Source organism: Anoplolepis gracilipes, chromosome 7, assembly GCF_047496725.1.
Source record: "Anoplolepis gracilipes chromosome 7, ASM4749672v1, whole genome shotgun sequence".
NCBI lineage: Eukaryota > Metazoa > Arthropoda > Insecta > Hymenoptera > Formicidae > Anoplolepis > Anoplolepis gracilipes.
The window spans coordinates 6,321,612-6,347,709 of NC_132976.1; the positions used below are offsets into that span (position 1 = coordinate 6,321,612).

The following is a 26,098-nucleotide window of genomic DNA, read 5'->3' on the forward strand; positions in this document are numbered from 1 at the left end:
GGCAATTAAAGAATGTGGCACCCATTGCGGCTTGGTTGATTCGTTCACTTGGCGTGGCGCTAGTCGTCGGATCCGATAAATTGAACAATTAAAATACATTAAATCCCCTTCTTACATATACTTATAAAGAATATTTTTATTTGTACAACAAAGTCTAAGAACATTTTTACTATATTATATTTTATATAATAAAGTGTCATAATTTTTATTAATTTTGCTTATTAGTAAAAGCGTATGCGCAATTTATGTTGCACAAATTTTATTTTTAATTGCAACACTTTATTAATCATCTCGCGTGTGATGTTTTTAGTTTATTGTTGAAATCTATGAGATAATAAATTAAATAACTTATGCCTAATGTCTCTATTAATATAATTATAAAATTAAAAAATGATTTTGCTGTTTAAAAATGTTCAAAATGTTGTTTTGAAATTTTAATACGCGAGAAATAAAATTGAAAATTTTTATAGAAATACTAATATCACAGCCTAAAATTATTATAAATTATTAATCTTTAGCATTTTCGTTGAACGTCGGATTGCAGAAAGTCGATGTCGCTTGTTTGTAGAGAGGATTCTCGCCCTGAAACATTTCGACATATTGATGTTCTGACAATCTTGTGGTCACACGATCGAAAACAATGGTGAATAGCGACTCACTCTGTCCCATTTGGCGAGAGCGCGCTCCTTCTCGAACTTTGCATATTCTCTCTTGTCGTGGATCATCGTAAGGATTTTCCAAATGAGGAGAATCAGGAAACCAATAATGACGGTACTTATGATGACGCCCAGTGCAACACCTACGAGAGAAAGTATAAATTCTAGTTTAGTCTGCATTTTCTCTGGCACATTTTCTTAAATTGTGTTTAAGCACAACTGACGCTAATAATAGTATGTCAGTTTTCAAACATCGTTACTCATAAATATAAAATTGATACGTGTAATGCGATAACTAGAATATATAGCATATAATAGCATTGAAGAGAAATAATATAAAAATTGTTACATAATATTTTACAAAAGTTCATGTATATATATATATATATATCTTACACGCAAAAGTAAAATCTCATATTAATCATCTGTTTAATTATGTTATGTATTATATTCGTATGATTATTATATAACATTAATTTTAGAATCTCATACATTTTTTATCTGATATTATTCATAAAGTATTTGTACGTTGTGAAACAATTTTTTGGACTTATACTTGATATTTGGATTTATTACTTGTTATTTGAAAGAACATAATGAGATGTAAATTAGATATTTCGTAATACGCACGATATAATAAAACATCATTCATATGATATAATACAAGAGACATTACCAACGACGTTAATAGGTGCCGGACAAGTTCTCTCTTTCTGAGCTTGAATTTTGAAGATTTTAATATCTCCGCCAGTACCGTCTCTATGATACTGGTATTTGAAGACAAACGTGCAGCCTGCATCACCGGGTGTTCGGCATATGCGGGCGCCGGTTTCCTCATCTTTCACAGGGTCTTCTTCGACAACGTCGACCTGCGGAATAATAAACGTCCGTTTACGTTGCATTGCAAATTATTAATCGCTCGCGCGCAGCTTGCAAAGTAGATATTATCTTGAAGGAAATGCTACTAACAATGTCAATTTCGTGCATGCACAAGTCACATTTCCTGTCCTTCGCGAGCGGTCCTGTATTATACGCTACGCACTCCACGCAATCCTTCAGCTCCTCGCATCTTTGTCCCGGACATGTCTAAAATACATTTTAGACTTAGACGATTATTTCGCAAAAAGAGATATTTATAATTATAAAATTGTAATTCTGCTATACACGATGTATATGTGACAATTTATTCTGAAATGACATCTTCAAAATGTCTCTTTTACAAAAAATCATCATAATAATTATGTAAAGAAGTGTAATAATCAATAATTTAAATTATTTAGCTTCGAAATATATTTAATAATATAGATTTAATTTTACTCAGAATCAGAAATTTGCGGATTTTAATCACATATACGCGTGCACATATGGTATGTATTCAACACATTATGTACAATAAATATATTTAGAAGAAAACGCCCGTATGTGAATAATTAATTAGAATAAACTTTGAATTAAAACATTAAAACTCTATGCTTATTAATTTCCTTTGATTTCCTTCGTTCTTTATCGCGAGACAAATTGCTAATTTCTTCCGATATTCTTTCCTCAAGGCACATTCAAATTACTTACAGGGCACTCCTCGCAGTATTGTCCGGAGTATCGGATATTGTCTCGTTCCTGGCAATGGCAGCTGCCGCAGATGCAATCGCCGCGTCCGCTACAAATCTCGACGTTCCCGCCCGACGGTGAAATGCATGTGCTATTGGTCTCCTTGCAGTCGCACGTCTCGCCACCCCAGCCTGGTAGGCAATTGCAGGTACCGCATTCGCACTTGCCCCGTCCGCCGCAGACCTTAAACAGACAAAGAAGAGATGAACAGCGAACATATAATGGACATAAAGGTGTGTAATTTGTTCTCTACCGTCCTTATAAACACTGCTACCGCTCGAAGAGAAGATTGTCGTATAAATTCCGTGTGAATTTGTTAAAAGCGATTATCAAGAAAGTAGGTTACGATAATCTCTCCTGTTTATAATTCTTTATTGCCTATGTCACATAAACACACACACACACACACACATATATATATATATATATATATATATATATATAATTTGCGCTAAATGCTTGTATACGTGTATATATTTTTTTAATTGAAAAATGTTGAATTTAACTGTTAATGTGGAATATTTATTCAATATAGGATTTTGCCAAATATACGTAACAATTTTACGTATACATTAATAAATAGATATACATTTTTATAATTCCAATAAAATAAAATAATATCAATTAATCTATATAAAAATCATATATCAAATAGTTTTTATACTTTTTATATTGTGCAAATTATTTTTTCATAATAGATCTAAAATTCAGTCTTCCCTAAGAAGAATATATGAATATATTACTTATAATTTGCATATTTTTGAGTTGTAGATATTATTTCCTTCTTTTTTATATCAAAAGAAACATACCTGGCCGCCACTGCGTTTGCAAGAGAAATTATCGCACTCGCAGTATTTCCCGTAAAACATTTCATGCGGATTGTTTGGTCGTTTATCGCAGTCACAGACGCCGCATTTGCATGTACCATGTCCGCTGCAAATCTCCGCGGTTTGATTGTCGGGTTTACAATCGGCCATCGAGATCGAGTTGCCAGCACCGACCTCGTTTCCCTCGCACTCGCATTGCTTTCCATAAAAACCGGGATTACAGGAACACACGCCGCATACTGATTTTCCGTTATTCTTGCATTCCATAGCGTTCAGTCGATATCCCTATTTTCCGATTTGTAAAACGATCAATATTGTGCAAATTTGATTATATCAGTGTATAAATTATATATTTTTAAATTGCATATTAAGTTAAATCTTGTGTGTAATTAAACGATAGATTTCTCTCTATCATTATTTTTTAACTAAATTTTTTAATGTTATAATATATGCAATACCGGATGCCCAGGTTTCTCACAAGGACAATCGCATATGATTTCTAGATCGATAGTCAAACTCTCATTCAAACCTCTGGGTTTGATCTCCACGGTTTGCTGCCAATGCTTCGGATCTTTGGGACATTCAACGACCTAATAATTGAATCAATAATATAGCTCTTAATAGCTGATTAACTAAAATATTCATTAGTTGATACAGGTACCTTGATCACAACTTCAAATTCAATAACATTGCCTACGCGAAGTCCTCCGCATTCTTGACGTTCTAGCAATTCTCCCGTTTTGTTTAAACATCGAGAAAAATATTTAATATTAATTATCTTTGGTGCTGTGTCGATTATCGTCACTGAATCTACTAGTTTCTGCAAATTATTAATATATTAAATTATTATTGACTGTTTAGTTATCGTAAATATAAAATGAGTAACTAAAAGGAATAAGTTATTAATGAATTTTCTATTAATTTTTCTGGATTATAATATGAATTTAACCGTGTAGGAAAACGAATAAACTAATAATTATGTAAACATATATATATATGTGTGTGTGTGTGTGTGCATGTATTGTTATTATTCTAACAAGTATATTAACATCACCTCGTATTCACTGCTCACTAAGGCGACGACGTTCTGCGATTCGTTTTCCAAAGTGCCTGTTGAAGACCCACTGATACTTTGACTCAATCGCTGATAGGTCGCATTTTTGTGATCAGGAACGGCAAAGATAATATTCATGTTATGTTCGCGTGCTTTCCTATTGATCTAAAGGGACAAACATATTTTTTCAAACTATTTAAGTTTATACTTTTATAAGTAAGCCATTTTTTTCTTTAAAAACAATTTTATTATTTTTTTTTATTCACCTGAGAGATTGACGGATAATCCTGTAAAAGAGAATGACTGTAAAATCCTTTCTCATCTAAATGGCACATGCAATCGTTAGGCTCTATTATTCCTGCAAGCTGAGAAATTATAATTTTTTTTTTTTAAGTTGTAATGGTCGATTTATTTTGGTATGTTATCGTTCGAAGTAGGCCAAGAATTTTGTACTTTTGATTTTTCACAATCACATACTTTACCGTCTCCAGCAATGTGGGAGACCGCGTCAGTCGAGAACACGATAAGATGACGCGCTTTTTGGCGCCAGCCGATTTCCTTGGTACACACGATGACCTGCATCATCGCATCGAGTCCACCTTCAGGACCGTCCAAATTACCTGACACCGGTGCCGCTTGTACCTGATCCTAATTTGTTAAGTGATTGTATTTGTGATAGAAGATTTGACATAAACAATTGACAGATTGAATAATTTAAAATGGCTTAATTGGTAATTTAGTTAATAGTCAGATTTTGTTTCAAATTTTTCTTTTTTTTTTCAAGAGATATATTTTATTTAGTTTTTTTTTATTACTATTCTATATTTATTTAATTATGATTTTGAAAGAAACCGCATTTATTTACTTATTACGTCAATTATTCTAAAGTTACCTATTATAGAATTTTCTTTCTATTCTCCATTAGCTGTTGAATACAATTTCATATAATTACCTCAAATAAAGCTACGTTCTCCGTGAGAGACATTTGATTTTTATAATTATAAGGCGGTGCACATGGATCTCCAGTTTTCAAAGTGCAGGGAGATATCAATCTAATGTAAAAATTTTATCATATTATAAATGCATCTCTTATTAATGATAGAATTTTGTATCGTTATAATAAGTATTATAACGTTATAATATATTTTGATTTGTAATTATTTTATTTATTTCATTAATCGAAATATTATAATGATTTACATAATAAATACTATAAGTACTTGTCAGGCTGCGTGTTGGTCATCGGTAAAACGACCTTGTCTATAAAGCTGCCAAAGCCGATACGGAAATTCGACGTGAGTTTTTGCATAGCTTTTGCCAAATGCAAGCCAAGTTTCGATAATTTATCTCTGTACCGTTCCATAGACGCGGATAGATCCATAAGATAATATAAATCCACAGGATAATCTTCTGCTTGACTGTATTTCAGAATCACGCGATAATCCTCTCCTATTAATAATTTATGTAATATTTTTATAGACTTTAATTGCTATTGTTCTTATAGAATTTTCATTAATCTGGTGATTATAGTATTAAACAAATATACATTGAATATTTAAATATTATAAAAAATATACAAGCAGTACATAAAAGCTCTATAATAATTATTTAATAATTATACTGTATTATGAATATATATATATATATGGAATACCTTCTATAATAATAATCAATATTATTTTTAAAAGAATTTTTTGCCCATAATATATTAGAATTATCGATTATTTTGACAGAAGGATTAGAGATAAAAGAGAAAACCTTTTCTCGCGAAATTTTTCTCTCACCTCGTCTGAGACGTAAACGTATCTTCTGTGGTTGAACTTGGACAGGATCTTTACCCTTGACCGAAGACAGCGGTCGATTTTCGAGGATATCCATTGTATTCTCGTGATGGATTACATCCGATAGTGGACACCAGAAATGGCCTTCTCTCAAAAACGTCTGTTTGGATACGCAACGCAGCAAAGGACTGCTTGCATTTTGTCCAGATACCTGTCGAAACCATGAATACAAAATCAGTCTTATTATAAATCAATTACATTACAGATTAAAACGTTCAAATTAAAAAAAAAACTTATAAATATAATAACTATTGTATAATATTACATACAAAATAGAAGTTAACTTTAAATAGAAGTTAATCTTTCCAAATATTTTAAATTTAATAATTCTTTTTATATTTGACACATGAAGAAATCATAACTAGGTTTATGATAATTCTTTCCATCAAATGATTATTACGATTAACATATTTCCGGCGCGAAAAACTAAGAATTGCATACACATTAACTTTATTGCTGTGTAAGTATAATCACTTTACTGTAAATATTCGATAATAATCAATAAAATTAATAACTTATGAACTTTATTTGATAGATTTTGATCAAATTACCTTTATTAAATCAAATAAGTTTTAATTTTTTATATTTTTTTATTATAATATAAGTACGAATGCGTTCTGTAAACTAATTACATTATATTCTATATATATATATATATATATATATATATATAATGTAATAAATCACAACAAAGTAATATTTACTATAATATGTACAGATTTTCTGTTAATAAATCGAGGGAACTTTTTCTTTTATAAAAAGTCTTGGATTTCTATAGATCTTACTTATATTTTAAAAATGGCACTTCTTCTGAATATTATTTAGCTGTCAACTGATAAAAAAGCACTCTTATACTAAGTGCCTGCGAGTTTAAAATAGTCACAAGCCGTGTGTAATAGCGTGAGTTCATTTATGAATCACCAGTGAAAGAATGACAGCTCCGAAAGGATTGTCGCGCAGGTGCTGGTATCTGATATATCTCGTAGACTCGTCACTTATATCGTCGTCACTTTATTTTAGCAAAGTCTACTTTTTTTAACGATGTTTATAATCATAAATATTAATTACCATCGTGGAACACCACACGCATCGCGGCATTTGTAGGCAGCTCGTGCAGGTCTGTTGGAACTCGCAGAGGTTTTCCCGGTCCCGATGCTGCGAGGATGCGAGCACGAAGAGCCGCGTCATCAGGAAAAGAAAGACAACCGTCGTCCACAGTGTCATTATTTTGCCGTTAACGTCGACGTACGGCGAAAGCGAGGTGCGGACGAGAACCGCGGCACCGACGCTCGCGATCCACGAAAGGATACTGCGGTATCCCGCGGAAATGACTCTGTGATAAAACGCGCTATGGTCATAATGTGTCATTAGGTAATCACGTTGGTTCGTTTTCTCCTCCTCGATGACAATTCTTCTGCAATTGAATCCGCCGAAGGACGAGATTTATCGTATACGTCGCAGCGACGTCGAGCATTTAATTTAATTAATTAATTTAATTAAATGTTATATTTTTTAATGTTACATTTAATTTAATTGTAAATTTAATTAATTAAATTGATGTTAATGTTTGATGTCGCTACAACGTCGAATTACGCTCTTACTGAATTGATAATTGACTTATAGACATTAAAGAATGAATGAATAATTTTTAAACATGTAATATCTTCTAATGTTCGAGTTCTGAATGTATGAAGATGAAGGGAAAAGATAAAAAAGGTTTATACGCAAACATAAAGAGAATATTTAAAAACACAGTAAAGATATGAATCGGTGCTTATTACTTGTAGATTGAATAATTTTTATTTTATGAATTTTTATTGAATTTTTTCTGTTTATATACTATATGTTTCAATATAGACAGTTAGTACTGGTAGTATTAAAAAATTATTAATAATTTTCATTATATTTTCATTCATAATATGGTTATATGCGATCAAATGTCAATTAAAATGAAATATAATTATTAATATATCCTTTCGAGTTTCAATATTTTGAATGAAATTGATATGATTAATATTTTTTAAATTGCTTTTAGTTGAAGATTTTACAAAAAGTACAAACTGATGCCATCTAGCGTGTGAGTAATACACTTTAGCGTGAAAGTTTGTTAAGTTTCTGACAAGTGGCACATAGAAAACAAAAAATTAGGCAGTGTTTTCAACAATTTACGAACATAAGAATATCATAACTGCTTCACTTTCGTCTTTTGAAATTTCTCGTAAACATTCTCTATTTTATAAATATATTTGATAATAAATTATAAAATGTCAAAATTATATATACTACGTAAAAATGTTTTAACTCTACAAATTCATAAGTTTTGTTTCTGTAATCTTTTTTAAGAGAACAAAAATTTTGCACAACTTTAATAATACAATGACGTTTTATATTTTAACTTTTGTGAATGACGAGAAAAAAAATTAATATATTTATTTCTCTTCATATAATAATGAGATCTTTATTATTTATTCTTTTTATTAGTTTTAGAATTCCTGTTTTCAATAATATAATAATAATATAATAGTTTTGCGTAAATCATTTAAATCACAAAAATTATATTTTTCATCAAGCATAATAAAAGCATAATGAAATAAATATATCTTATCTTTACATTACGTGTACATATTGGTTATATATGTATTTATGATTTTGATATAATAATTATATGTTGTATCTTTTAACAATTATATATGTATATATATATATATATATATATATATATATATATAATTATAATACACACTTTTTCTATTTCTCTCATAGTTTGCATGAAATAGTTCAAAGGTAAAATTAATAGTATAAAAACAAACGAAAGACGAAATATATATATATATATATATATATATATATATATACACGGTAATTCTGAAGCACTTATATATATATATATATATATATATATATTTTTTTTTTAAATTTTTTAATAAGTAAGGCACTCAGCCTATTTCTATATAATTCTTCTTAATATATATTGCTATTTAGTAAATATATAATGAATTGTATATTAAAGAAATGTTGCATTTGAAATATTTAGTAGTCTGATACGGGCTTAACGGATGCTGTGCCCTTGGCGTGTAGCGTGTGTAGCGTTTACAAACAGATTCAAATTCTCCGACGGATGCTCTGCCCTTGCCTGACTTCTGGCGTGTAGCGTTTGCAAACCGAAATTGAATACAAAATAAAACGTATCGCAAAAGAAGTGAAATCGTACCAATTGTGTTATAACGAGAAATATTCCGAGCGCAAGAAATTATGATGAATGAAGCACGTAACAAGAAGGATGAGAACCAGCATATACAGGTTTTCGTGCGTATTAGGTAAACAAGAATAATTATATTTGAAAAGCTATATAATGCCTTACTATTTCAAAAAAGAATAAATCCCCTGTGCATGCTGAAAAGCGTATTCAATTCTTTCTATAAAATCCCAATAAAGTCTAATTTTTCGTTTAATTTTAATTTTCTATTTATAAATATGAATTAAGTAATCTTATATAATCACAATAAGAACTGGCTCTTTTATTTTTACACTAATTTTACACTATTGAATTATCTTCATGGAATGGTGAAATTCTTAATAGGCCGATTAATGCTACTGAGAAAATTGGCAAATCGTGTTCAGTAGTGGAATCATCTAATAAAGAAATAATGGTACGTGAAAAGTCACAAGGCAGTCACTCGAAAAAGTTTACATTTAATAAAGTATTTGGACCTTCTTCAAAACAGGTAAAGAGATATTTCTTTATTTTATATAAACAATTAAGATTTTTATCTTAAATATTTTAAGAAGCACTTATATTTTGGAAAAAGAAAAATACAATATTATTTGTAATTTACAGATAGATGTATATAATGCAGTTGTTAATCCATTGCTGGAGGAAGTACTGGCAGGATATAGTTGTACAGTTTTTGCGTATGGTCAAACTGGAACTGGGAAAACATTTACTATGGAAGGTCTTAGCATTAATCCAACATTACATTGGCAAAGTGTCAGTTCTATTTTATATAAAATAATATTTATTATAGTAAATGTAAAATTGCAATATATATAAATTTTTGTCATAATATATATGATATATATTGTGATAAGAAATAAATATAATAATGTGATATTAAATATATATATAAACTTAATATACTTATATAATATACTTATATAAAATAAATTTATATGTATATATAGGATACAACAGCTGGAATTATACCTCGTGCATTGAGTCATTTGTTTGATGAATTACGTATGTTGGAAGGACAAGAATATATAGTTCGAGTTAGTTTTCTTGAATTATATAATGAAGAAATATTCGACTTGCTATCATCTAACGATGATGCATCTAAAATAAGGTATTAAAGATTAAAATGTATTTTTATAATAATAAAATGTGAAAGATACATGTATTATCATTCATATTTTTAATCTTATGCAGGCTTTACGAGGATGCTACGAGAAAAGGTTCAGTAATTATTCATGGATTAAAAGAAGTAATCGTACATGATAAAAATGAAGTCTATAAAATCCTAGAGAAGGGATCCGAGAAAAGACAAACAGCTGCCACTTTAATGAATGCTCACTCAAGGTTGTTATTTTTATTTATATATGTTATTCATTTATTTTTTAAAAATGATATACTTTATGTTATACTTGTAATAACATTTTTAATACCATATTTTCAGTCGTTCTCATACAGTATTTTCGATTACTATTCATATAAAAGAGAATAATATAGATGGCGAAGAACTTTTGAAAACTGGAAAATTAAATTTGGTAGATTTAGCCGGAAGTGAGAATATTGGAAGATCTGGTGCAGTTGATAGGAGAGCAAGAGAAGCAGGAAATATTAATCAGTCATTATTAACTCTTCGTCGAGTTATAACAGCGCTTGTTGAAAGAGCACCTCACATACCATATAGGTAATTAGGACAAAATTAAATGTATTAATAATATAATTTTATATGAATATACATAAATAGAGAACTAACATTTTTTTATCATGTTTTGTAATTTAAAATTAACCGACATTTATTATTTTTGTATTACATTTAGGGAATCAAAATTAACGAGACTTCTGCAAGAGTCGTTAGGCGGACGTACGAAAACATCAATTATTGCAACAGTGTCTGCAGCAAATATAAATCTTGAGGAAACATTGTCAACATTAAATTATGCTCATCGTGCTAAAAATATTACAAATCGTCCTGAGATCAATAAAAAATTGTCTAAAAAAGCTGTACTTAAAGAATATACAGAGGAAATTGAAAGACTTAGAAGAGATTTAATAGCAGCACGTGAACGAAGTGGTGTATATTTAGCACTAGAAAATTATAACGAAATGATTTTATTGATTGAAAACCAGAATAAGGAAATTGAAGAAAAAATAATTTACATCAAAGTGCTTAAGGAAACTATGGAAGCTAAGGAGGTATAGATACATGATAATAACAATTAATATTTTATTATAGTAATTTGTATTATTATTTTATATTTTATTTTTGTTTAGCAAATATTTAATGATTTACAAGTAAAACATGAGGAGCAAACTAATCGTCTACATGAAACCAAGGAACAATTGGAAACTATCACATATGCTTTGAAATCGGCTACTGCACGTTTAGAAATGACAGAACGTGAGAAAGAAGAACAGTGTCACTTAGTAGAAAAACATGTATCTACAGAAAAACAACTTTCGGCACAAGCACAAATACTTTTGAATGTTGCTGACACAGTAACAACTGATGTAAATAAGCTTCAGGATAAAATTTCTTATAAGAGGTAATTGCATTTTATTTTATCATTTTAATATAGGATAAGAGATACCAATAACAACTTTAAAATATTGGTATTATTATAATTGTTTTAAATTATATTTAATGTACATATATATATATATACACACACACACACACACACAGGCAATTGGAACAGGAAAACGAACATCTCGGTCATCAATTTCAATGTAACATGGCAAAACAATTTCAAGACATGGAGAATAATATTGCACTTTATTCACAAAATTTTCTACAGTTTTGTACTTCCATGAAAAGTGAAATAGGTAAAAGAAAATTATTAATGTATATAAATGAATATCAGAATATACATTAGACTATCTTTGTAGATTCACAAGTAAAGCTGTTCAAAAAGGATATAGATTCATTAATTCATCATGTGTCAAATGATATTATTAATAAAGAACAATCAATAGTAGATGAATTTACAAAAAATATAAATATTTCGGTGAGTTATTTGCATATATGTGAAAAAAACAAAATGATATAATTAAAAAATTTCTATAACAAATTTTTTTATTTTAGTATACTCGCTATCAACAATGGTTGAATGCAGAAAAAAAATATTCATCTGACCTGATTCAACATGAACAGGACTTTTTAAATGACACATCCCTAAAACTGACATCAAAAATTAATGAATTGATAGAAATTAATAATTTGCAAATTGCAAACACCCTACATCAATTAAATGATGATGTATCTAAAAAATTTGAAAAGTTATTGGAATATACAGATGAATCAATAAGACAACTTTGTGATCGTAACATACATGAACGTGACAATTTATGTAAAAATATGGATGACATGAGAAAAAACATAAAAATTGTTCATGAAAATGAGAGTAAAATTATGGAGGAACAAGAAAGGTTTAAGAAGGTATGATCATAATTTGATAATAATTTTAATATTATCTCATGATTATATTTTACTAATATTTTTTTATCAACAATTTTAAATAATTATTTTTAGTAATTTTATTAAATATGTTGTAAAATACATATAAATTTTTTTACAGTTATTTGAAAATCTATGTTTACAATTTAACAACTTCAATAAAAACGTGACTGAGAATCATTCTAATACATGCACTACTTTGGCTCGTGTTAATGAAATTTGTGACAATATGGATACCACTATTCTTGATAACTATCACAAATTTGTTGATGGAAATGAATCTTTAAAAGAGAAAATTCAGAACAATATAGATATACTTAAAAGCAAAAATATTAATCGCAGAATAATAAAGGTATTATATAATATTTTCATTACATCTTAAAACACTTTTCTCAAAATTTCTTAAAACGATTAATACTTGTATAAGAAATGAAAATATCAAGATAATATATATGTTGATTTTTTTCGTTCTATTAGAATCAGGTAATAGCAAAGAAGTTTGCAGAAGAAGGCCATAATTTAACTGACGAATTTCAAAGTAACATAAACAATCATTGCGATGCATTAATGCAGAACAAATTACATATTGAAGATGATAAAACACAAATGGAACAACAGTTCTTAGAAGATAATTCTTCTTCTATTGGATTTATCGAAGTAAATTTATTTTCATTACTTATGTGTTATTAAAATTATTATTTTACAAAACACATTAAGTAATATATTTAATCATATTAATTTTGCAGAATATCCATCATATAATAAAGGAAAGATATGATAATTACATAAAACTTGTAAACGAAGCCGAACAGAGAAAGCTACAAATGTTTATAAACCTAAGTGATGAAATTAAAAAACAAAATAAAATTTCGTCCGGTTGGAATGACAAAACAGCTACGGAACTGCATTTAATACAAGATAGAATCGGAAAATTCCTTCTTGAAGATTTACGTCGCGATACACCAACAGGTAAGTCTTCGACTTTTATGTAGTGCGAACTTTAATAGTCAGACTTATTTAACGTCTTTTTTTTCAGGTTTAACACCTGCAAAAAAGGAATATCATTATCCACGACGCTTGGTTATAACTTCGCCACACGAACGAATCCTTCAAAGGTTTAGAGAAAGAAGATCTCGTGAAAAGTCTGATGACGAAGTAAATATAAATATTGATTTATTTAAAAATATTAACATTTCTAAAAAATGAATCTTAAAGATTACTGACCTAGCAAATATAGCGATATATAAATGCTGAAACGTATTATATTCTTGTAGGATACAATATTGATCGATAATAATACGTCGAAATAATCGCAAATACAAACGTAGGTTAAAAGTTTCAACTGTGATAATCGATTATATTTTATATTTACTGTGAGGTAATATTTTTATACAATGATACGATGTAATAAACAATATAAAAAAAATTAAAAATTTGTTATAAAATTAGTTTATTGTATTTTTTTTTTAATATTACATTGAGGAAAAATAATTTATTATACAGAAGTAATTTATAATACAAAATTACTTTATATTTTGTATTTATATACATAATTACAAATGATAAAATTATAGAGCATAGATAAAAAATATTGTTTTGTTTATGGCATAGGAGTAAATGAAAGGTTCATAGGTGATAATTGACTCCCAGGTGTCGCATCCGTTCGTGCTCTTTGCTCGATCACAGGATCCGTTTCATTCATATCATCCACCTAGAACAGTTATAAAATCGAATTAATTTGCCAACTAATATGAAAAAATATTTTTACTTACCACCATAGAAGTTTCTCCTATTCTCTCTGCTCTCTTTTCAGCAATCGTTCTTAATAACACTTTAGCTTCCTCCTTTGTTTCATCAAATTGAAGACATTTCTGTGCAAAATGATTTGCATGATCTAATTGTTCCCTCTTCAAGTGATATTGTGTAAGATATTTGTATGCATGACTCAATTCTGTTCTATCAACGCTTCGGAATTCGTCCATTACAAAGTCTGTATAAGCTGCCGCTGCATGATCGTGTTCTCCTAATTTCTCATATAATCTGTAGCAGAAAAATTTAGTAAAAAAAAAGATATATATATATATATATATATAATTTTTTTTGTACTTCAATGTTATATACATTGAATACATACGTTGCTAACTTTAAAAGTGCCATTCCTTCTATGTCGCCCACGTTGCATGCCTTGTAATAACATTTGAGGGCATCTTGAATTTTATCCTGCTTTTCATACGCTTCGCCTAAGGCTAAAACCATTCTACTGTCATGAGGTCTTAAGAGTTGAGCTTGTTTGTAATAATAGAGTCCATAAAATGGCATTTTTAAGATCTCATATGTCTGACCTAAGCCATACCAAGCTCTGTAATCTCGTCTATTTACCTCTGTAATAAGTTAACAAATATATAAATGAAAAGTATATGTATTATTGATGCAAGAGAAGAAAATGTTCATAGAGTTTACCAATTGCCTGTCTATAACTGTGGATTGCGCCATTGGTGTTTTTCATTTCCATAAATTCATGTCCCAATAATGTCCAAGCTGACAAATATTGTGGATTCATTTTCAATGCCCTATGGAAATACATCACTGCCTTTTGATGGTCAGCTCTTAAACTATAATAATTTCCTAAAAAAGTATTTTAATTTTTATCTCAAAGTACTCTCTTTCAATGTAACATTGATTTCTTGAAGAAAAAGATTTTATTAATACTTGCCTACTATACAACAAGTTTCTAATCTATATTTGTCTATCTCGGTAGCCCTGTGTGCCAAATATGCCAATTCAACTTTCATTTCTTTCACATAAAGTAAATTGGAATATGTATCCATGTTATCAAGGCAATAAGGATCTTCTTTTATAATCCTTTTAAAAGTTTCTATTGCATTATCAACATCTGGAATAAAAAACTTTTATAATGCTACTTTTATAAAGCTTCATTATAATGCAAAAAATATTTGAATTATAATAATATAGAAGACATTTAATTAAATAATCCATTAGTGCTGAAATTAAGAAAATTAGTTTTTCAATTTTTCAATTGCAAACTTAATTGTCTATTCTAGAATAGTAATTCTATTATAGAATAGCAATTCTATTAATATTCTAGAATAACAATTTCTTAACTCACCTCTTCTATAATGTACTGCAATCGCAGTTTGAGCTAGTACATAACCATTTTTCTGAAAGCCCATCGATTGCAATTGACAATATAATGCTAGACCTTCGTCTATAAGCTGCAATTCTAAATACATATGTGCCATAAAAAAATATCTCATCCAATGTTTGGGTAAGCATAAGCTCTCCAATTTTTCCCTGTCTGTGATTAATGCAGCCAATTCTAACCATGTACCCCAATGCATAGGTTCTTTATGTATAGATTCTACTAGAACATCTGTCGCTTCTTTAATAAGTTGTAATTTCTTCAAAGTCACACCAAAAAGATATAAACCATAACCATCCAATTTTGAAGACAAATGATCTTTCCTTAGATTAGCGCAAAGCAATTTCAAGTTATCATTTTTCATAGGATCTGGTGGAACATCTGTCATATCATCCACTTTCTTCTTCTCCCCTGACAGGTAACGTGAATACAAATGTAAGAATCTAACTTTTGGACTTGTACAGTCCTTTGTGAAATATGCTGCTCTATCATATTCTTTCAAGTCAAAATATGTTTTAGCTAAAGTATAGATATCCTCTTCTTGACAAGTCTCCGATATATCCACAATCAAATCATGCGCATCTAATTTTACACCCTTCAAAGAATAGTTTAACTCCGCTAACCTAAAAATACAAACATATATATATGAACACGTGTGTGAAGAACATGGGTGTAGAACAGTGATATATTTATCCAAGAAGAAACCATTTGGTGGTGTGCAGTAAACCACGCTGGGAACATTCGCTTATCGCGTGCAGAAGATCCGATTTAACTTCCTTCAGATTAAACTTCACAACTTCTTGCATCTTGCGACTTTATTTTCTTATATCATGCCATTCATCAGAACAAACATTTTATATAGCGCTGCACATATCCAGGAGTAAGACAGAAATTTTTTGTTTAATTAATAATTATTGTATATTTTTCGGCACATTTTATTCATCGTATCGGCATCGTTCTTTGTTTACAATTAATACCGTACACACATAGTGAATAAGGATGACATGAGCACATATAATGATGAAATATTACTAAATAATATATATTAAACAATAAATGAGAACATTATTTGCCAAAATATATTTTGTCGGGGCTAAACTGCTTATATATCATGTATTTTTTGAACAAGATAAATTCATGCATAGTATAATAACAAGACAAGAGGCGCGTTCCCATATTCACTGCTAGTATTGAAAATCTATAGTGTACGTGACGTAAATTATAGATTTTCAGTACTGGCAGTGAATATCGGAACGCAGCCAAGGGGCTCGTTCGGGGAAACGCTATTAGCGCTAACAGCATCGTTCTATCTCTGTTTAACTTTTAATGAGTAACAGAGATAGAATAGCACCGTTAGCGCTATTAGCATCTCCCTGAACGCACCTAAGGTGTAACATTGCGCATAATGGCGGCAGCATAATGGAATTAGCCAATCAAAAGTCGGTCCCAAATGCACCCGCGAAATTCAAATATATAACGAGATATCCAATCAGCATCGCGGAAAAAAAGCTTCAACATTTCGATATACATTCGAGTTCGAAGTTTTATGGTAGAAAGGGAAACATATGTACGCAGCCATATTACTTTTCAGCATTTGGGACCAATTCCTGATTGGTCGAAGAGTGGCCATTACTTTGGACGACTGCGCATCCTCGGGAATGTTACACTTTATCTTTTTACATCATGCTCAATTGAATCACCATTTTCGATGCGTTTGACAGATGACCGACTGTCAGCATTTGTCAAATTCAATAAAGTGAGGATTAAATAAGCAAGCCGATATGGAAGCAGTGCCGAGATTGCCAATGATATGGTTCCAAGTAAAAGTCAGTCCAGAACCCACTACTTTTGGAACAAAACTCAAACAGGTACAAATCTAAATTTTATATTCGACTTTTTTTATCTAATTAGTCAAGTCGAACTTTTATATTTAACGTTAATAACAAATTTTTCGTTTGTGCGGAATGTCAAAGTGCTACTAATAAGAGCTTGCAAATACGATTATTTTTAGTATAGTGCGATTTGTCAATAGTGTAACTAATATATTATTTTGTTCTTTTCTTTAGTACATACGAGATTTTTATAATGAGGATCCTGAATCATATAACAATGAGATACATCAATTGGAAAGTTTACGCTCGATGGCAGTTCGACCACCCGTTGATACGGCCGGCTGTGTGCTGTTGAAGAAATATTACTGCCAGTTGCATTTTCTTCAGAGCAGGTTTCCTATGGGCAAGGATGGTCCTGCCGCAGTCATATTTACATGGTATAGAATTACATTTTTCTTACACTATCATATTTTAGTTAATGTGTAACGATATAATACAGTTGTTTAAGATTTAATTCAATTATATACATACAATAGATTTGTGTAATTGCAAATTTTGTTGATATGTATTGTGTGATATTTTCTTAGGAGAGACACTTATGCAAATATGGTGTGTTCACTGGCTAATATTCGTTTTGAAATGATATCCATTTTGTACAACATTGGCGCAATACATAGCCAATTGGGTGCACGTACAGAAAGAAACAGTGGAGATGGAATGAAGATGGCATGTAGTCATTTCCAATGTGCAGCATGGGCTTTTGAACACTTGAAGAATAGTTATCCCCAACCATCTGGCGTAGATCTAGCACCAGAATTAATGACTTTTATGCACCAGCTTTGTTTAGCACAAGCTCAAGAATGCATATTACAAAAAAGTATGTTGGATAATCGTAAGCCAACAATTGTAGGTATGTGTTGTCAATTATATTAATAAATTTTAATAGTAACTGTTTAGTTTTGTCTGTCATTATATAAAATATATGTATTATGCAGCCAAAGTTGCAAAACAAATAGTAGATTATTTTACTATGGCACTAAACACATTGGAGCAAGGTGGAAGTGAAGATGGAACTGTGTCTGATACAGTGGGTACTAAAATTTATAAAGTAAGTGAAATTTATAATTTTTATATTTTGCATTTATTTCGCGTACAATTTAATAAGCATAAATATTTTGTAGATTAATAAAATTAATAACTTATAAATTTTTACAGAGCTGGAAACGTTATGTCAAGTTTAAAAAGGCGTATCACTCTGCTGTTACATATCTTTATCAAGGCCTGACAGCTGAGGAACAAAGAAAAATGGGAGAACGAGTAGCTTTTTATAATGCTGCATTAACATCCCTTAATGAGGCACATGCAATTTACGATTTTGCAAATGTTAAAGAAGAAAAAGCTGCAGTGGAAGAAGCACTCACGTTTACAAATGACGTAATAGAAGGCAAAAGAAAAGCTGCTAAAAATGAGAACGAGTTTATTTACCATGAAGAAGTGCCAGAAAAAGAAAGCCTTCCTATAGTGAAAGGTGCTTCTTTAGTTAAAGGGATATCATTTAACGTAAATGATCCAGAGATATCAGGACAAGATATATTTGCAAGGTAATTATATTTTATATATTTCATATTCCTTTTATAGAACACGTAGTCCGTTTTTTTGTTTATTAATTTTTTTAATTAAAAGTATAAAATATTTTTTTTCTGTTATAATTTTCTCTTTCTTCATTTTTACTTTCTTTATTCTTTATAATTTTCTTGAATTCTATTTATTCTATTTATTCTCTCTAAATATTTATTTTAAAAATTATAATATTTATATGTTATTTTTATAGATTAGTTCCTATGAAAGTGCATGAAGCTAGTTCTCTCTATTCAGAGGAAAAAGCCAAAATATTGCGTTCTATTGGAGCAAAAATCGAGGAAAAGGATCAATATCTTAACACTTATCTTACATCTTTGAAGCTGGAACATATGAATTTATGGGATCCTGATAACACACAAGCTTCAGAATGGGAATGCTTACCTCTTCCAGAAGAATTAGTGGAACGATGTGCTGCGCTTAATGCTAAACAACATGTCATTGAGGATTTAGTAGATGTAATGGGAAAGTTATCTGAAACAAGTCAAGATGTTGAAAGTGTACTAAAGGAAATATCAAAACTTTTGTTGGAAGAGGAACAGAAGTATGAAATTAATAATCTCTTTCAATTTTGGTGAAATCCAAATCATTGATGTTTCTCTTTCTTTTATTTACATAACAATAATTATAAAATGTTACTAATGAATTTATAATCTTTTATAGAGAAAAGCAATATCAAGATGCAGTTGGCAAAAGACCACCATCGATAGTAGCAACAGATTTGACTAGAGAAGCTAAGAAATATGAAGAAGCACATGACAAAGCTTCAGAGAGTAATCAAGCTTTGCATAAAGCAATAACAATGCATGTAAAGAATTTAAAAATTCTCGCTCAACCTTTGGCTGATCTAATGGCGCATATTCCTTCACCAAGTATATACCTTTCAGGTAATTTTACAGTACAGAATTTACATTGTTTTTATAATTTTAATATATTGTATAGAATAATTGTAATAGTTTAAATAACTTATTGAAATTATAACATATATATATATATATATATATATATATATATATATACTTATCTATATATTTTTATGTATTTATTATATATATTATTATATATTTTTTATACAGATCAAAGTTCCGAAAAATCGCAAAATGCGAAAGAAATAGAAAAAATGCATACGAAAGAACTGAAACGTATATTAAATAAAGTAGATGAAATGCGGATGCAAAGACTTGAATTGCATAGTAAGCTACGAGATCAAATCGCCCAAGATGATTTAACACGCTTATTAGTTACAGCTACTTCTGAATCTGCTCCTTTGGATCGTTTATTTGCAGATCAACTTAGCAAGCATCAGAGTTTGGTTAGTAAAAAAGTTTTATAAGTAATACTTTTTTCACATATTTTTTCACATATGTAACAAATTAAATACAATTTAATATTGGATTGCAGGTAAATTTAATAGAACAGAATCTTGCTGCACAAGATAATATATTAGCAGCATTAACTGATGTATATGCACAGACTGCTAACATACGAAAGAATGTTGAGGAGATATTAAAACGTAGAGAAATTACGATATCCTCTTTGATCAATTCTTATGACGCATATGAGGATTTATTAGCAAAATCGAGTAAAGGCTTAGAATTCTACAGGAAATTAGAAATAAATGTTACAAAATTATTACAACGAGTTAAAAGTACGTGTAAAGTGCAAGAGGAAGAACGGGAACAAATACTTGCGCAGGATAGTAAAAATACATATGAGAAGACTGATACGACAATACCGTCGACCTACGATCAAGGACGTATTCGATCTAATAATGGTCTGAAATTAAAAGATTATTTGAACAGCAGAGTGGAAGGCAATACTGGTTATCAGAATCCGTATTACAATTTGTACAAAGGACATGCTGCAACGTTTGCAAATGTGGATTCAGTGCCAAAGTCATTGGTAACTAACACAGGAAATAAGAATGTAATTCAATCTCCAAGTACAATATCCGTATCTGAAATTCCATCTTCGTCTACGAGATCGTCGCAACACTACTATCCTACAACGTACACCGATTATAGAATAAGTTCTTCCCCATACCCATACAGTGCTCAGACTTATTATGAAAATCCGATTACCCTAAATCAGAGCTCCTTGTCGACTACTAATACAAACGCTACCGGTGTCTATCAACAACAAGATTTATCCACACCAACAGCTGCTGGTGTATCTACTTCAAGCGTACAATATCCTGCAAGTTCCTATCCGAATGGACAACCTTTACCTGCATCTATAGCCACACAAGAGAAATTTCGTGGTGTCACACATACCAATTATAATGTTTCTAATACTACTTTGCAATACGACACTTATCAATCTCCAACAAGTTATAATAATTATAATATTGCAACGCCATATGTTTCTAATCAAGAAAAAGCTGTAATTAAAAGCGAAACAACCAATATATCCTCCCAAATTCAACCAATACTTACAAAAGTACCTGTTTCTACAATAGGTGCGACTGTAAACAGTACCATGTCGACAGACGATCAGCGGCAAGTTTCTTATAGCGTTTCGCAACAACCTCAGCAATATGATAATCCTCAGAAAACAACTTTAAACCAAGATATATCTCATGGTGGTCAAAACGTAGCTGTCAGACCTCAGCAAACGCTGTCGACAAAGGATAATACGCTCACGCAAAACTATTCGCTCCCTCAAACCGGCCACACTGAAATGACATATCTGCAAAACTATCAGAGTACCACGTATTACAATCCAGCAGAGCTACAAACCCAGCAAGTCCCGTACACTCATGGTACGTACGACACAACTGTCGTTCCTCCAACGCAATATGTGCAATCGCAGTTACCGAATACGAGCAATCAGTCTATACACTCCGTAACATCGACGAGCGAAAATTCGACGTCATACCCTTTGCATGTACACAGCATTAATTCTGTTCAGTATTCACAACAGACGAGTACGGAACAGAATAAACAAAATTATACGGATAAAACATATGCTGCTTATGGTACACAAGTGCAAGTAAACGCTGTCGCTACAAATTATCCAAGTACTTATCAAACTTATCAACACGGCACTCCTGGTACACCATATCAACAACAGAGTAACATGTTACCTGGAGATACATCTAATGCCTACGCTTATTTAAGTAGCTCGAGTAATTCGGAGATAATACAAAGCCACGCAAAACCAACGACGGTGCAGAGTTACTCGCAGTCGTATCAATATTCGCAGCAAGCTCCTTATTCGGGATACGTACAATATCCAAATTATTCGCAAAGTCAAAATTACAATTACATGCAAAATGCTCAAGGAACAAATACAATGGCATACGCATATAATCCTGCTAATCAGGCGCAAGGATATGCTTATACATCTAATTTGCAAAGTACACAGGCTTCTCAAGCATCTCAGGAGGCAACGGTTTCGACAACATCCTCTGTTATAGCTAGTAGCATTTATTATCAACAGCAAGAGACGAATGCGAGATACACAAACGCGGGCAATAATGCTGTGGTCAGTCAAACAGAATCGTCACAATACAGTCAAGTTTATCAACCTCAAACGGAAAGCGACACGTATTATACCACGCCTTACGGTCTTCAAATGCAAGGTCAAGGTATGTTATTTATTTTTTTTTTTTTCATTAATATCGAGACATAATGCGTTCTTACGCTACTTAATTCGTTTTGTTTCAGTTGGTACGATTACAAGATCGGAAAGTTACACTAATTACAATCAAACGTACATGCAAGCTGTCAATAATGGAACGAACACAACAACGAGTGCAAATCCAATGAAGCTTACGATCAAATCCGAGGAAGTAAAATCAAATGTTGATCTTCTCGCCGATCTCGACATTACTATAAATCATGCACCACTTGTGCCGGAAGTACGACCTCTTGCTACAATACAGAAGAAAGAAGAAAAGGTAACGGACGATACTGTGGAAGATGTTAAGACGGAAAAAAGCGAACAAGAGAAACCCCATAATATTAAACAAGAAGTTCCCAGTGAAGACAAAAGTGACCATGAGAACTTACAAATTGTATGGGATACGTGGTATAATGACGTCCAACCAAAAAAAGATCCTCTAGGAGAACCGGCAGCGTTACAAAAGTTCATTAATGATGTTGAGAAATATGAAAAATTCGTAGATAGTTTACTCGTAAAGACTCTAAGCGGAGCTACAAATCTTGATATTAAGTGGAAAGAAGTTCAAGACTTTGAAGTAAGTTTACAATCAATATTTATATTAGTCATAAATCATTTATATTAAGCAAAAATATATTTTTAGGAACATATATGAAGATATATTGCAGTTTATAAAAGACCATTTTTTTGCTTCAGGAACGAGAAAATGGCAAACAATCAAGTACTGTAGCGTTAGCTCATTCATCCGAAAATCGAGCAGTCGATTGTATTCCATACGATACAACACGAGTGCAAATATCGTGCACAGATGTTTCATCTTACATAAATGCATCCCATATTATGGAAATCACGCAATGGATACCTACAGCATTTATTATAACGCAAGCACCTTTAACAAATAAATTAGACATTTTTTGGATGATGATTTGGGAACAAGAGAGTGAAGTTATTGCATGCTTGGCATCTGATGCTCAGGTTTGTATATATGTGAATAAAAATAACATGTGTGAATAGAAATAATAATAAGAAAAATATGATAGCTATGAAAAAATAATGTATATAGTTTTTTAGTCTCTTTATTGTCTTTTACTTTCTTATATATAAGAAAAAAATAATATATATAAATTCTTTAGTTTCAGGATATGTATCTGTGTGTTGGATTTTATAGTATGTTGTATAATGTTGCATAATAATTGTAATCCTGAGGAGATCAATGTGAATAAAATTCTATTCTATTCTATTCTTTATTCTATTCTCGGGGTTACAATTATTATACAACATTATACAACATACTATAAAATCCAACACACAGATACATATCCCGAGACTAAAGAATTTATATATATTATTTTTTCATAGCTATATCGTATTTTTCTTATTATTTTTCTAAATTTATATGTTCTAATAATATAAATTTTTTTCACAGTTGAATGGAGAATTATATTGGCCCATTAGTGAAGAGAGCAACTTAGACATAGGAAATTTTACAATTTCGTTAAAAAGAATAATTAACTACACAACTTATATTCAAAGAACTCTTTCTATACAACATAATAAAAAGAAATCTGAAAAAGTCGTTGTACACATGCAGTTTCTTGTGTGGCCTTCTAAGTAAGTTTAATATAAAATAAAAAGAATATAATGTATGTATATACAGTGAAATTAATATATTTTAATTTTTCAGTGGTTTTCCAAGTAGTCCTGGTGCTATACTTGCATTTGCAAGCGATGTGATGACTGAACAGGCATTAAGACGTTGCTCTCCCAAGCCTGTAGTTGTACACTGTTTAGACGGCGGTTCCTTGAGTAGCTTATTTTTAGTAGCTGCTACAACAGTATGTCATATACGAGCAGGTTGTGGAATTGTAGATGTTCCGCTTGTCTTTAAAGGCCTTGCAAAATGTCGCAAACAAGTTGTGAATAAAGAATCATTGTTATTTGCCTATAGACTGGTATTATACCATGCTCAGGATATTTTAATGAAACGTGAGAAAAATTTCTTCATGATATTTTTTAAGGAAATTATTTAAACATTATACTTTATTAGCTTTTTCTTTTTTCTTTTAGGCGGCATTTTATCTTCTACTCGATCCACGTTTGAAAATTTTGATAGCTTTAAAGGAAATAAGGAGAAAACATCCAGAAGATTACAGTGCCATCCGTCGGATGATTTCCTTCATAATCTTGCTGTGGGAATGCAACATTCTGATTTGGAACAAGGTATATATAATTAGAAAGAATATCGTAAATATATAAATTTCAGACAAACAATTTGCTCTAAGTATTGGTTCCAAACTTCTTAGAAAATGTTAAATTGATCGTACTTTATCATATTTTAGGAAAAACACAAGCTTTAACAAGCGATAGTGCATCAAGTAAAAGTTCAACGTCATCGCAAGAAAAATCTAACGGCGGGGTCATCGATCCTTTAAGCCAATTGGATCCTTTGTGGTCCATCAGAAGATAATTGTAAAATGCTAAAGGAATGTAAATTCCATTGTGCAGCTTTAAACGGACGATTATTTGAACGAAATAGCCATTCCTGTCTTTGTTAAAGCAATTGAAAAGAATATTGAATTAGAATTTTTAAGAGCTTGTATAAATAACGTTATAGAGGAATTAAAAAAGGAATAAAATGCATCTAAATCTCTAAATTAGTCTTGAAATAAAATACATTTATTCAAGTATTTGCTAATTCTTAAGTTTTACTGTTATACACACACACACACATATATATATATAGAATAAAAAATATAAAACACACGCCTCCTATATATACTTGCCTTGTATTCATTTTCATATTTATACATCTTGGCTTAAACAATGCAATCTAATTATATCTCTGTCCATATTCGATATAGATTATAATGTACGATTAATCTATTTAGATAAATTTAAAATATCTTTTTGCACTTATATTTAATATTTTAATAACTAACTTAAATATTTTTTACCATTCCAAACAGAAAAATAAAAAAACTTTAAGAACTATTCGTATTTCAAATATAATTTCTTTAAAATTAAGGAAGATATTTTAGATAATTATTGAATGTATCGCATTAGATGCGAAATATTTGTTACAGAGAGAAACATATATTCTCTTTTATATTTAGAGCATACGTTAATGTTCATAAACAAATGCATTATTGTAATAGTCTGTTATCTCCAATATTGTAAA

General features: G+C 30.4%; 4 protein-coding genes across 5 annotated transcripts; 2 read left to right on the top strand and 2 right to left on the bottom strand.

Moving 5' to 3' along the window:
- Nucleotides 1-209: 209 nt before the first annotated feature.
- Nucleotides 210-7,303, bottom strand: LOC140667483 (integrin beta-PS). Its single transcript, XM_072895488.1, has 15 exons — nucleotides 7,055-7,303; nucleotides 5,930-6,137; nucleotides 5,366-5,594; nucleotides 5,098-5,197; nucleotides 4,623-4,793; nucleotides 4,412-4,510; nucleotides 4,146-4,310; nucleotides 3,753-3,911; nucleotides 3,550-3,681; nucleotides 3,074-3,376; nucleotides 2,226-2,447; nucleotides 1,626-1,742; nucleotides 1,333-1,525; nucleotides 660-799; nucleotides 210-582 (listed from the first exon to the last, which is right to left on the bottom strand). Exons 1-15 carry the CDS (start codon nucleotides 7,208-7,210, stop codon nucleotides 508-510), a joined length of 2,469 nt encoding a protein of 822 aa, XP_072751589.1. The 5' UTR covers nucleotides 7,211-7,303; the 3' UTR covers nucleotides 210-507.
- Nucleotides 7,304-9,054: 1,751 nt separating this feature from the next.
- On the top strand, nucleotides 9,055-14,112 carry LOC140667481 (kinesin-like protein Klp61F). Of its 2 annotated transcripts, XM_072895481.1 has the most exons (16): nucleotides 9,058-9,303; nucleotides 9,567-9,711; nucleotides 9,825-9,974; nucleotides 10,169-10,329; nucleotides 10,413-10,562; nucleotides 10,660-10,896; nucleotides 11,030-11,405; nucleotides 11,484-11,755; nucleotides 11,896-12,035; nucleotides 12,099-12,217; nucleotides 12,295-12,648; nucleotides 12,788-13,018; nucleotides 13,144-13,323; nucleotides 13,413-13,635; nucleotides 13,703-13,821; nucleotides 13,941-14,112. In XM_072895481.1, exons 1-16 carry the CDS (start codon nucleotides 9,239-9,241, stop codon nucleotides 13,974-13,976), a joined length of 2,958 nt encoding a protein of 985 aa, XP_072751582.1. In that variant the 5' UTR covers nucleotides 9,058-9,238; the 3' UTR covers nucleotides 13,977-14,112. The 2 variants fall into 2 exon arrangements, with proteins under 2 accessions (XP_072751580.1, XP_072751582.1); XM_072895479.1 differs by having other exon boundaries at nucleotides 9,055-9,303; nucleotides 13,703-14,112.
- Nucleotides 14,100-17,003, bottom strand: LOC140667488 (uncharacterized). The gene is made up of 7 exons (XM_072895496.1): nucleotides 16,532-17,003; nucleotides 15,794-16,449; nucleotides 15,380-15,559; nucleotides 15,127-15,291; nucleotides 14,801-15,047; nucleotides 14,439-14,706; nucleotides 14,100-14,377 (listed from the first exon to the last, which is right to left on the bottom strand). The coding sequence occupies exons 1-7, from the start codon at nucleotides 16,630-16,632 to the stop codon at nucleotides 14,267-14,269; spliced, it is 1,728 nt and encodes a 575-aa protein (XP_072751597.1). The 5' UTR covers nucleotides 16,633-17,003; the 3' UTR covers nucleotides 14,100-14,266.
- Nucleotides 17,004-17,462: 459 nt separating this feature from the next.
- On the top strand, nucleotides 17,463-25,815 carry Mop (tyrosine-protein phosphatase non-receptor type protein myopic). The gene is made up of 15 exons (XM_072895478.1): nucleotides 17,463-17,694; nucleotides 17,893-18,095; nucleotides 18,246-18,568; nucleotides 18,654-18,766; nucleotides 18,874-19,259; nucleotides 19,490-19,840; nucleotides 19,960-20,183; nucleotides 20,373-20,608; nucleotides 20,698-22,885; nucleotides 22,965-23,497; nucleotides 23,617-23,895; nucleotides 24,347-24,531; nucleotides 24,605-24,906; nucleotides 24,988-25,140; nucleotides 25,260-25,815. Exons 1-15 carry the CDS (start codon nucleotides 17,608-17,610, stop codon nucleotides 25,385-25,387), a joined length of 5,691 nt encoding a protein of 1,896 aa, XP_072751579.1. The 5' UTR covers nucleotides 17,463-17,607; the 3' UTR covers nucleotides 25,388-25,815.
- The last annotated feature ends 283 nt before the right edge of the window (nucleotides 25,816-26,098 follow it).